The sequence below is a fragment of the Anastrepha ludens genome, chromosome 4, assembly GCF_028408465.1.
Source record: "Anastrepha ludens isolate Willacy chromosome 4, idAnaLude1.1, whole genome shotgun sequence".
NCBI lineage: Eukaryota > Metazoa > Arthropoda > Insecta > Diptera > Tephritidae > Anastrepha > Anastrepha ludens.
In genome coordinates this window covers 81,748,885-81,761,508 of record NC_071500.1, presented here as the reverse complement: position 1 = coordinate 81,761,508, position 12,624 = coordinate 81,748,885, and the positions used below count along the sequence as shown (strand labels likewise).

Genomic DNA, 12,624 nt, shown 5'->3' with positions numbered 1-12,624 from the left:
GTTGAACATTTATTGAAGAATTATGAGAGAATCGTATTTGATTAGGTTATCGCAGGGCCGTTGTTTGGAAGGCCGTATTTGGTAACGAACCTGAATCGGGTGTTTTTTACCTGCATTAGAACTTTTGATATCGATAACTATGGTTTGACAGATGAGAATGGCAAAGTGAGTTGACATATGCGTTTGGAGTAAGCTTCTTAAGGACTGTACCGAAAACAAACTGCGCACATTGATTAGGTAATAAAGTAACGAATTTTTTTTCCGTACAAATTTTTTTGTTGATAGCAATAAGTAAATATTATTTTTTATATATATTATATTATTATATTATTTTTTTAGATAATGAATTAAAAAAATATTCTATTAATTTCTGCTGAACCCTTTGCTTTATCCCTCTCTTCACGTTCTGCAAACATCGGTTTGTGCCATACCGCAAAGATGAAGCCAATTTTCTTTAAACTATTTCAGGTTACCAGCAGCTTGGTAATTATTTATTATTATTTCTTATTTTTTTGTTTCACAATAGCCCAATATCTCCCGATTGACCCAAATTCTTTAGTATTTGATGGGCTCTCCTCTTTTGCTATATAACTGAAGTTGTAATATATATTTCGAAAAAGTCAAAGTGGAATAGGTGTACTGCACATTAGCTAAATCGGGCCAATCGGGTTGACTGTTGCTGTCAACTACGGCTTCTATAGTTCTCGTTATGTAAAATGGGAAAGTTTTAAGTTCAGATGTATGTAGAAATAGCTTGCCATATTTTCCCCTCGTTCACTCCACTCGGGAGCATAGGGTCTCGACAAGGCCCTCGTACGCGGTTCTGGCTTGTTATTTTTGCGCCGTCCCATGAGATGTTGGCATTTGCTAGCTCCCGCCTGATCGACCTTCTCCAAGTATTTTTTGGCCGACCGCGGCCTCTGCTCCCTTGCGGGTTTCGGGTTGCAGCCCATTGTCATTCTTGCGATGCTATCTAATGGTTTTCTTAGCGTGTGACCTATCCAGTACCGCTCTCTGCTTTTGATTTGCCATAGGTATGGTTCCTAATTCGTTGATTTCCACAGCGCGTCATTGCTGATGGTGTTCGGCCAGAATATTCTGAAGATGATGCGAAGACAAATAGCTTACTATAAGGATATATTTTTTCACTTTTATGCATGATACTGATTCGTCCACTGTATCACTTTTCTCTTTTATATAACACTATGGATCTGGTATTGTTCTAGAGTGCATTTTGACGCAAGTTCTATCATCAAACACAATGCACTCAAGGGATCTCTAAGTAATCAATCAATAATAAAATTTTCGCACTAACTTTTTAACGTTTGGCCTGTTGCCAGTAGGACATTTTTCTTCAGTGCGCAAGTGTGCACAATTTTCCTTCGTACTTTCATTTCGATTTCTGTCATTTTTATTATTTATTTATTTTTATTTTTTGCAAATTTTATTAATTATTAATATTCCAGCGGGAATAAGCAGTTAAAGTAAAGATAAGAAAATGTGCCCTCACGTATCTGCTTATTTGTTTTCTTGCATCGTGCTTTCTCGATTTTTTGCCTTTGGCAATGCTATGCAATATTGCTTTTGTACCTCTATTCTTTTGATTATGTTTTGTTTCCCAACATTATTAGGACAACATTTTTTTCAAAAAATTCCGACTTGTACATTTCACCGCATTAAAAATCAGTAGGTAGGTAAGTAGGTAGAAGTTGGGAGCGGGTTTTTAAACCGGCTCACTTAGATCATTGCCGATCCATTGTGATACCACAGTCGCTGTGCAACTGCTACTCCTCTTTAAACCAATTTGTTTTAAGAGCAAACCCATTGATCTGGTCTCCAAGATTGTCAGTATAATTTAAGAACGATTAGTCAAAGTATCTAAACCTTTTGGCATACCACCACATTAATGACTATAATTTTAGTCTGAAATACGCTACAGTGATTAGGAAGACGAGTCGAAAAGTTTACTTTTGGTTTCCTACAGTATACGCCAAACTTTATCGTCAAGCTTTGAGCTGTCGCTGATAATTTGTTGAAAACAGGTGGTAGGCTTACAACGACAAGTGGGAAGAATAAGATGTCATCTGATATATGTATGAGCTGGAATTTATTTTACCTGTCAAAATCAATACACCTACTTTTTAAAAAATAGGTCAAATGAATGCTTGATAGAAGAAGTGCTTTGCAGAATATAGGGTAATTCCAGTTTTTTCTGAAATTTTATTTTCTTTCTTTACCTTAAAATTTTTTGTTATAGGTAATAGGCGAAAAGGACCACCAAATCTTTATTCTTAGAAAATTACGCCACTGCTAAATTAATCAGCCAGAATCACTGTACAGATCCATAAGTAAACAAAATTCTCAGCTGGTCGTTAAAAAATACCCACAGCTGAGGTCACCTGATTCTAAAATGCTCTTTGTACATAAATGGTTGCATAAATAATTAATAAATTTGATAGAAAATCGTTTAAAAAAAAAACTTTAGTATAGCTAAGGAATATAAAGGATGATCAATTTATCAATTTAGGGGAATCGGATTTTAAATCGAAATAAAATAGGGAAACTTCAAATTGATTCGGCAATCTTTATTGTTTTTGTGTAGAACCATTAATGACATTTATTTTTTAAAGATAATCCCTTTCAAATGTTGGCCGCAACTGCGTTGCAATTCGGTCATCCGTAAACATAAATTTTGTATGACTCTCTGGAGGAATTTGTTCGGTATCTCGTGAATAACTTTAGTATTTTTGAAGCTGGTTTATCCATAATTTTTCAATGAAACTGGTTCATCCACAAATCATAAGACTTGTCATACCCCTACAAATAAAAATCCAAAGGGGTGATATTTTGGTGGCCAATCGGCTGCTCCGAGACGAGAGATAATTTTTGCTCACCGGAACGACGGGGCAGTAAATCAATTGTATCAGGGGCTGTATGACAAATAGCGCCATCTTGTTGGAATCAAATGTTGTGAAGATCACGGCCTTCAATTTCCATATACCCGACTAGAAATTTTGGTAAGGCGGTGATTAGGCGCAAATAAGGCAGACCGCATTCCAAATTTGCGCCTCATAAGGCAGCCAAACTAGGCCCAAGCCCCGAAAGTTATCGCCACACATCTGCCTCATTAGGCGCAGGTTCGAAAAACCAAACTTCGGTAATACTCCGGATGCCCTTCTACAAATCAGTTAGGGATTCCAATTTATGCCTAAGTGAGACACTGCCACAGATTTTCGTGACCACAACAACCAAATTTGGTATTGTTCTGGCATGCCAATCTTTGCCTTGCCTAAAGTGGGCCTGGTAAGGTAATAGTGAGGCGTGCCTCAGTAAGGCCTGCCTAATTCGGGCCTATCTAATTCTTTGGCATGCCTCACTGTAATTCTAGTCGGGTAGTCGTTTATCTTGGCGCGATAGCGTGGATAGTACACTAAGTACACTTAGTGTACTTTTTTTAATAATCCGTGAAATAAATTAAATAATTTATTTTGAAAGTTTCCTTTGAGCTAGATATTAGGAAGAAGAAAATAATATTTATGAATTAAAATATTTGTTTGGGGAAAAAGAAATCCATTATTTTTACGTACAATTTTTGTGCAAATGGATGAACACTGTTTTATGGTCGATCTTTAGCTTCTGGGCGATGCTATGATTACTAACGTGCCGGCCAACTTCGATTACTCGTATTTCTGTGATTTTATCGACATTATCAACATTTTCTTTAACATCAAAAATGGTTGAATGGAGTCGACGCAACCAAAATTGTACGTAATTAGCAGTCACAGTATCAGCACCATAAACAGTAGGGCGGGTCATCAAAATTCGTTTTAGAGGTATGGTTCCTTGGGCAAAGTTTCTTATTTTGATCCCTAGAATATGATTTTCAGAGAGAAATGGGCGATTTTTTTGCCTCCCCACAAAAGGCACTAAAAGTTCGACCCACATTGGGGGGCATCAGAATTCGTTTTAGAGGTATGGTTCCTTCGGCAAAGTTTCTTATTTTGATCCCTAGAATATGATTTTCACAGAGCAATGGGCGATTTTTTTTCCTCCCCACAAATCGACCCGGCCTAATAAACAACATTTACAATTTCAGCGACCTGGTTTGTATTTTTGTCTTTATCAAAGACAAACTGTAAAATCTATTGAATTTTCTCTTTGTTGACTTCCATTGTCAACATCCTGTAACTCAAAATGGAATGGAACAGACAAAAAACTGCAAAAAGCTTTCTTTAGTGTGAAATGTCGCCTTGACAACGAGCATAAACTTTAAATTATTCGATTTATACTTCACGAGATATCGATCACTACAGCCATCTACCGAGAAAAAAAATGAATTTATTTTTTCCCAAATTTAAGATTTAAGAAATATTTCGAAACTAGATTTTTAAATATTAAAATAGTTTTTATGATTTCAGATATGATTTTCATCAAAATATCTCAGAGCGCCATATAAAATGAGAACTGTAAACTTTGAGGTGCATAAAATTAAAGAAATTACAATAAAACATATGCCTTCTTATTTTTCATAATCTATAAAAATTATATTGCGTTTTTTTTTAAGAGTTTGAAAACCTAAACTGATAGTTGAAAGCAGAAATAATATTTGAATGAATGTTTTTATTATAATCTGATGATATCCGGCATATGCCCGCCGCGGACTATGAGTTACTTGGCCAATTCGATCAGTCCAAGATTTGACTACGTTTTCTAATAAAGTTGGGGCGTCTTGTTGGAACAAAATGTCATCGTTGCTTAGCTGATTAATTTTTAGAAACAAAAATTCAGTCAGCATGGCTCGATAGCGCTCGCCATTCACAGTAACGGCAGCTCCTTCCTCTTTTCGAAAGAAATAAGGGCCGATGATGCCGCCAGTGCTGTACGATTTTCCCGAACAGATTTATTTTATTCAATTCGGGAGCGTTAAACGAACTTCACAAACTTTACTGAACAGAAACGTCAACACTGTTTGCCATTCTCAGCTGTCAAACCATATTTATCGACATCGTTAGTTTACCCCGGGAATTAAACATTTTTTGCGTATTGTTCCACTGTGTTTTTGGCATCCGGGTACAATTAACCCAAGAGCAATTTACGCTGGTTACTAAATGTAGATGTAGCAAGATTTCCCAATCAATTGTGTTGATAATGTAGTGACGGACAAAATTACAAGAAAAGAACAAAGTGATATACATATGTATATTATGAGGAAAACATATGCGAATCCACATACAACATGCCTGTGAATAAGCAGTACACCTATTTAGAGGCACTTAGTTATTCCTTTTGTATTATACTGGTAAATATATTCATAGGTACTGCATTTCCATACAGCTCACAAATGTCTAATAAATAAAATTTCTGGTAGCAAAATGGCAATGCACATACACACATATACACATAAGAGCAAGTTCTTCTGTTTCTCATCATGACCAACGACACTTAATGCCGAGCACGTAATATCTACCTAGCCGAAGGGAGCCCTTGTGTGATCTTGAAATGACATCAATTTATGTGCAAATTCTGAATGCGTTAGAGATGTAAGTCCGGAGTAGCTGTTGAAGGAGCTAGTAAATTGTTCAATAGTAAAAATTTTATTGTAGACCGCATGCAGTAAAATGTGCCTTCAGTGTTGCTGTCGTGGTACAAAATAAACACAATTCTAGTGGACGTTTAAAGTTCAGTTAATACGCAGCTATTTTATCGTTCGATTACAAGATTATCTGTGCATGGTGAGGCTATTCGAATATTTTATATACATATGTACGAGTACATGCTTGCATGCGGGTACAACCAGCTCCAATTATGTGCCAAATACATATTTAGATAGATATAGGGCCCTTCAAAAGACGATGCCTAAATTTATATTCTCTCAGATTTCACTGTTTTTTTTTTTCAAAATACGTTTCTTAAAAAATATACATGAAAATTATGTTATTTGAATGTCCGTCATGACAACGTCTACAAGTAAAATCCACCAAACAGCCCATTCGTGATTGCCTAATTGTTGAGAGCGTTGAGATATCGATGTTGAAGGATGTTCAGCAATACTTTGCGCTACAGTAACAATATTCTCAACAGAATGTCCCGTTCCTTTTTTTATCTTCGACGGAACCAGTTTCTTGAAACCTTTTCACCAAACTTTGAATTGTTGACTCATTCGGATGATTATTTCCACCAAACAAATCACGAATTTTGCAATATGTTGTTCTTAAAGATCGACTATTTTCCTAATAAGTTTCAGTAACTTTAATGCGTTGTTCTGTCGTGAAATATTGCAAAAGTACCTTCTACTCAAATATGAACGAGACGTTATCAATAAAACGGTCCGCGGATGACATATGGCAAAAATAAATTTTTTGTTTTTTGGTAGGACTATTATAAGCTTACATGGCAAATTTCAGCGTCATATGTCACTTAGTTTGTTTTCTGTGCTACTGTAAACAAGTCAAGCTCAAAAATTTATTTTTGCCACATGTCATCCGCGGACCGTTTTATTGATAACGTCTCGTTCATATTTGAGCAGAAGATACATGGCTTAGTTGACAAATGTCAGAGATGACATAAAAAATGTACCGCCCAGGTATTAGTAACTTTTGAAAGACCCTTTATTAGGTATATACAACCTCTTATTGTGGTAATGTCTCACGCGTGACTATTTTTGTTCTTGTTCTCGTTCAGCTACTTAGCTGGTATATGGAGCAAATCTGAAAGTTTTGAGTACAAGTCGTAATCAGACAGCCTTAATCCCAAGGGTGGATTTTTTGTTTGTGTGTCGAGAGCGATGATTGCAGCATTGAATGTGGCACAAATGTAATATAATTTAATTATGCGCCTTAATTGACATCTCCTGCGCTATTGTCTTATTATATTTAATAAATAAAGCTGGTTAAATTTGTCATAACTCTAATGTGAATACGTGTGTAGCCACATACTTAGGGAATACTTGTATGCACATATGTGCCCTTGGTGTTGCGTTTGTTTGTCCATGAACACATCATTATCCTTAAGTGGTCATCAGCAACCAAGACAAACCAGTTTTATTAAGAATTTCTCATCCACTTGAGCGCCACCACAGGGCATTACAGCTTGGGTATGAAGGGAGGCTGTTTCGTTTGGCGCTGTTGCTTTATCTAGTTGCCCCTGAACTTGTAGATGTTTTATTAACATTCCCTTTCATCTGCCATCATATGTAGTAATATGTAGTCTCTTGGTGTGAACATTTGAAATTATTCCATTCCTAAAGCTGTAAGTTGTGGTATACCTATCTGTTTATCGCCCATACTCGTAGTACTGAGTAATTTTACACTATTTTAATCAAACCCAGTCGATAACCAGATATGTTCATGAAATACCAAAATGTTTTTTATAATAGCTGTCGTCCTCCGGTAGACAATGGCAAACCTCCATAAAGCAAAGCTTCTCATAAAAAAACATGAAATGGAACAAAATCAAGACGCACCCCACAAATTGGAGAAATAGCTGGGCTAAAAAACCCAGAGACCAATAACTATTTGTTGCCACTATTGAATGCAGTTTTCTCTATCTGCAGCACGTTGAGCAAAATCAAGCATAGAGGATTTAATGATTTACCACCCACCCCAGTTGGTACTTGAGTTGTCGTATATTTAGTACAATTCTGGATAACTCTGTCACCGAAGAGCAACCATTTCCCTTCGTGTACTGCCAGTGACCTTTAAAAAGCAAGCTTCAGTCTACTTTTACCGATACCCAAATCTCTTAATAGTTGAAATGAGATTGGTGAAGTAGTCCCTTTCTTTGTTCAGCTACCCTAAGCCTAATATTGTTTTAGCCAATTCTTAATTGATTTATTGCCTCCAAAGTGGATCATTTCAACTTTTATGTTACAGGTAACAGCGCGCAGAAAATGCCATACAAGAACATTTACCTTTGGTTGTTTAGGAGTTTTATGTAATTGGCCACGTAATCAAACAATTTCAATATAGGTATACGAAATATTTTCTTACATTTCTGCACTCTCTCCCTGCGTTAATTTACTTCATGGGAAAATGTATCATAGTTAACAAGCAAGCTGTTTCTAAGGTAACACCAACAACTTTCAATTGGATTTAAATTCGGACTTTATGTTGGCCACATCGTTACTTCAAATAATTCATTACTCATTGATTGCTCTCGAAGATACTCCACCATATTTCTATTACCATGGAAAGATTATGAAATCTTTACGGATTATCTTATCTATTTTAGTAAGGGGTATAACTCCGTTTGATGTGATATGCTCAAAATCATTGAATAACCACCAACATACTTTTCTGTACGTTGTACGTGGGATGAGCCATCGCCCATCGTATTAAAGTTGATTTATTTTGGTCCCTTTGAAGCAAATTACCAGTTCTTGACAGTGAAGATAGCCACTGACTTTGGAATGTGGCCAAAATTATTCGGTGAAAACAATATTTTCAAACAGAAATTGTTGAACAGTGTAATCTTGAATTGTAATTGAAATTGAAATTGTGGAGCTGTGTAATCCATGTATTACTGAAAGAGCTCCGAAAATTTTCAAGTAGCCTAATTTTAAATATTTCCAAACGCATTGCAATTAGCCTGGAATTTGCCGTAGATATCTATGAGAAGAAGGTCTACGCTCTGGTAATAAGTATGGATGCTGCCTTTTGTTGTTTCGGACTATCTAAAAATGCCAAAAACAAACACGCGCGTGACAATTCAGTGGCGCGTTGCGCCGTCTTTGTGATTTTTTTTTTGTATAGAGAACTCAATAATTTTCTGTACTTTAATACCGTAATAAAATATGGTCGAAGGACCGAAAATAATAAATATTTGTATCACCTAAACGAAATATAATAATATAGTTGAGGGACGACCGTAAAGGTAAGCCTCCGAGTGCATTTCTGCCATGACGAATATTATAAAAAACCATCTGCCGTTCGGAGGCAGCACTTTATTTGTGGGACAACATCAAGACAAGACGCCACCACAAAATAGGAGGAGAAACGCGGCCAAATACCCAATAAAGGGTGTAAGCGTCAATTATATATACTCTAGGCCGGGTCGATTTGTGGGGAGGCAAAAAAATCGCCCATTGCCCTGTGAAAATCATATTCTAGGGATCAAAATAAGAAACTTTGCCGAAGGAACCATACCTCTGAAACGAATTCTGATGTCCCCCAATGTGGGTCGAACTTTTAGTGTCTTTTGTGGGGAGGCAAAAAAATTGCCCTTTGCTCTGTGAAAATCATATTCTAGGGATCAAAATAAGAAACTTTTTAGTTTCTTTTCTCATGTAAAGGCCAAAAATGGTGATATTTTGAAATGATTGTATGGGGAGCCCAGGGGGTGTGCCACTGGCATGGGTGGATCGGTCGTCCAAAGTTAGTGGGGGTCGGTCATACATTTGGACTCGATTGGAACACTCTAAATGGGTCAAAGTGGGATTTTTCGTTCGACCCAAACTGGGGGACATCAGAATTCGTTTTAGAGGTATGGTTCCTTCGGCAAAGTTTCTTATTTTGATCCCTAGAATACGATCTTCACAGAGCAATGAGCGATTTTTAAATCGACCCGCCCTAATATACTCGTATACAAATAAATGCATGTTTATATATACCTATACAAACAAGATTTTTAAAAATAAGTCCCCTTTGGAAAGGTTGTGGCAGTATAAGGAAAATCTGTTTGTTTTGTCACTGCCAAGCAAGGCATAGAAAAAAGTGTAAAATCTGTGAATTCGTCAAAACTATTTTGATTTCGATGATTCCTTATTCTAAATGTTGGTAAGTAAAAATAATGTTGTAATTTGCATTTGACGAGTAGTGCTTTGGTGGGCTTTGTTCTTACCCGTCATATTTGTACTATTCTAGCAAATTTATTTACTAGGTATAGATTTGATTTATATACTTACTTCCTTAAAGTTGCCACAAAGCTGTAAATATAAACGACAACAGCTGTTAGAAAGTATGCCATTGGTAATTTATAACCCAATGTACTGGCTCCAGAAATATTCGAGTAATAACTGAAAGGACACAGAACAAATTATGATAAATTCGGGAAAGAAAAAGTTTGCTTTTCGAATAAACAGATGTGTGTATAGGTAAATATGTAACTACTAGCACAAAGATATCTTCCTTTACATGCAAAAATAAAGCTCAATCAGAAAATTTGGTATAGGTATTTGAAGACTTTCACAAACATAAAAGGTCTTCTAATAAGGACGGGTCGATGATGACCGACTGCGGCAGTTTTGCCTGCCATGTTGTTTTAGCAACGTCTAAATTATATAGAAATGTGTCATGTAAATTATATAAAAGTAAGTTTATTACCATAAGTCTCAATACTAATTTCATTTACTCGATTTGGTTCTTCACAGTCAACTCTCCAACGTTTGCCAGCTAAATAACGGTTCGGGAAACAGTCAGTTCTCACTTGTACGTCAAATAAACCCTAAAACGGTTGAGAACATCCCAGCCGTTAGCGAAAGATAATTTCTCGCCATACAGAAGAACTTTGCTTTTCACAAACTTCAACGTGGCGAAGCTTTGTCGGGGCTTGAGTCTGTACCCATACTTTTGGAAAAATACTCTAACGACTCCAGTTCACATGCGATCCATTAGGTGGAATTTCATAAGGAGCAGTGCAACAATAACCTAGTAGCGAAAATGACAGAAGTGGTGGTCAAACTCCACAGATAGAAGATGAAAATACCACATGAAAGATGGTTAAACTGAAGTTATGGCGAGGTTAATGCACATCCTGATAGGTCTGGGTTGCTACCTGAAGAATTTGCACCGCTTTTGCTCAGTATGTCATGCAAGAATTGATGCGAGGTAGGTAAGTGTTTTTCTTATGCCACCGATTTGCAGCGAGCAGACGCATTAAGCAGCTTTACTCGTATTACATAGAAGATCTGATAAGCCAAGAAAACTTAACCGATATCATGGTGACTCAAGGGATGTTAGGGGTAAGATTTACTCAACAATGAGCGATATGCAACATATATTAGAGCATGCAGAGGTAAGTGTAGTATCCATTACGAGGTCAGTCCCAGTTAAGCAGATGATTATAGACTAAGAAACGAACGCGTGAAGTCGACATGGTGGGGGAAATATTGTGGGAGCGGAAACAGTGGAAAAATTCAAGTACATGCAAATTTTAACAAACTTGACGGTAGTAACGGAAATTCGGATTAAAGTCACCCACTGACGGAATGAAAGCTTTCGATGCTTGGTCCTCGTAAAGAAAGGACCATTGCATCTATAAAAAATATGTGTTTTATGCAGATTTGAAGCCGGTGACGTAACTGGCATTTACTTCTTCGCAATCGACATTGGTACGGTCGTCATTTCTGCAGAAGGATAGGTGAGTTGGAATCATCTCAGCACCCTATTTTTAGTTGCTCTACTCTTCTTGGGCAAAGATTCAGACATCTGGGCTCTCACTGCGAATTAAATATCACCCACCCAGTGAATTTATAAGTAGCTTCAAGCGGTTAATCAAACGTAATTAGTCACTAGTCGTAAACCTTCAATTAAAGCCCCTTCTTCTTTTTTCACCCGCGTGGTTCTTTTCCCACTGTCCTTCCTTTGTATGGAATCACAAGCGAAGAATTTTGATTCTGTGACCAAGTGGGCTCCTCGTGTGGGCAGCCATTTATACTATCCTGAGTGTGTGACGTCATAATTGTGCAACTGGTGATTGTGAGAATAGCAATTCATGCGAGTATTATTTGTGTAATTTCTTCTTCTTTAATTCCTTTTCGCGTCTTCGGATTGCTCTTATGCAAAATTACTATCATTCTACATCATGCTTGGCATACGTGGGCTTTTTAAATAAAAAATAGTAATTTTGTTAAAACCTCATACACAGTTTGTTTCAACATCGAGCCGACCTTATTCGAAAACCCTTTACTTGGCTCAATATAGGGTTATTCCTGAGCTGAAAGGACCCCTGCATCTTTACAGTTTAAATAAAAACACTAATGTGGGGGAGGGAATTTTCGGTCCCACAGTCGAAATATTCAGCCTGCACATCGAAACATCCGGTAACGGTCAGAGGCTGATCGACTTCGCTGGGCTCGAAACATGGTAGTCTGCAGCACCAGATTCCAGCATAAAAAGATCCACTAAGCTACCTGGCTGTCCCCTGATCGAAATCAGATAGATCATGTTGTGATACGAGTAGATGAAAGACACGCTTCTAGTGTTTTAGAAGTACGTACGATTCGAGGACCCAACATCGACTCGGATCATTATCTTGTTGAAGACAAATTGCGCACACGCCTCTGTACACAGAGCAACAATATTTCTTGTTCCCTACGTACCGTCGTCGAAGAAGAAATCGGATTCCGGCGAGCCCGAAAGAGCAGTTGGTACGACGAGGAATGTCATGCTGTCGCAGAAAGAAAGAATGCCGCCTATAGAGCTTCGCTGCGATCGGGAGCAACGCGAGCCATGTGGGATCGCTATAGAGAACTAAAACAGGAAGAGAGACGTATTATTCGAAAGAAGAAACGAGACGCCGAAATACGTGAGTGCGAGGAGCTTGAGATGCTGGCCAACAGGAACAACGCCTGAAAATTCTACCAGAAAGTTCGGCGGCTTGCAGAAGATTTTAAGACCGGGACGTTTT

General features: G+C 37.4%; 1 protein-coding gene across 1 annotated transcript in view; it reads right to left on the bottom strand.

Moving 5' to 3' along the window:
• Window positions 1-12,624, bottom strand: part of LOC128861890 (transmembrane channel-like protein) — a 53,500-nt gene that overhangs the window by 19,886 nt on the left and 20,990 nt on the right. Inside the window, exon 7 of the mRNA XM_054100267.1 lies at window positions 9,902-10,012. Within this exon, the coding sequence (XP_053956242.1) occupies window positions 9,902-10,012 (111 nt within the window). The remainder of the gene's footprint in view (window positions 1-9,901; window positions 10,013-12,624) is intronic.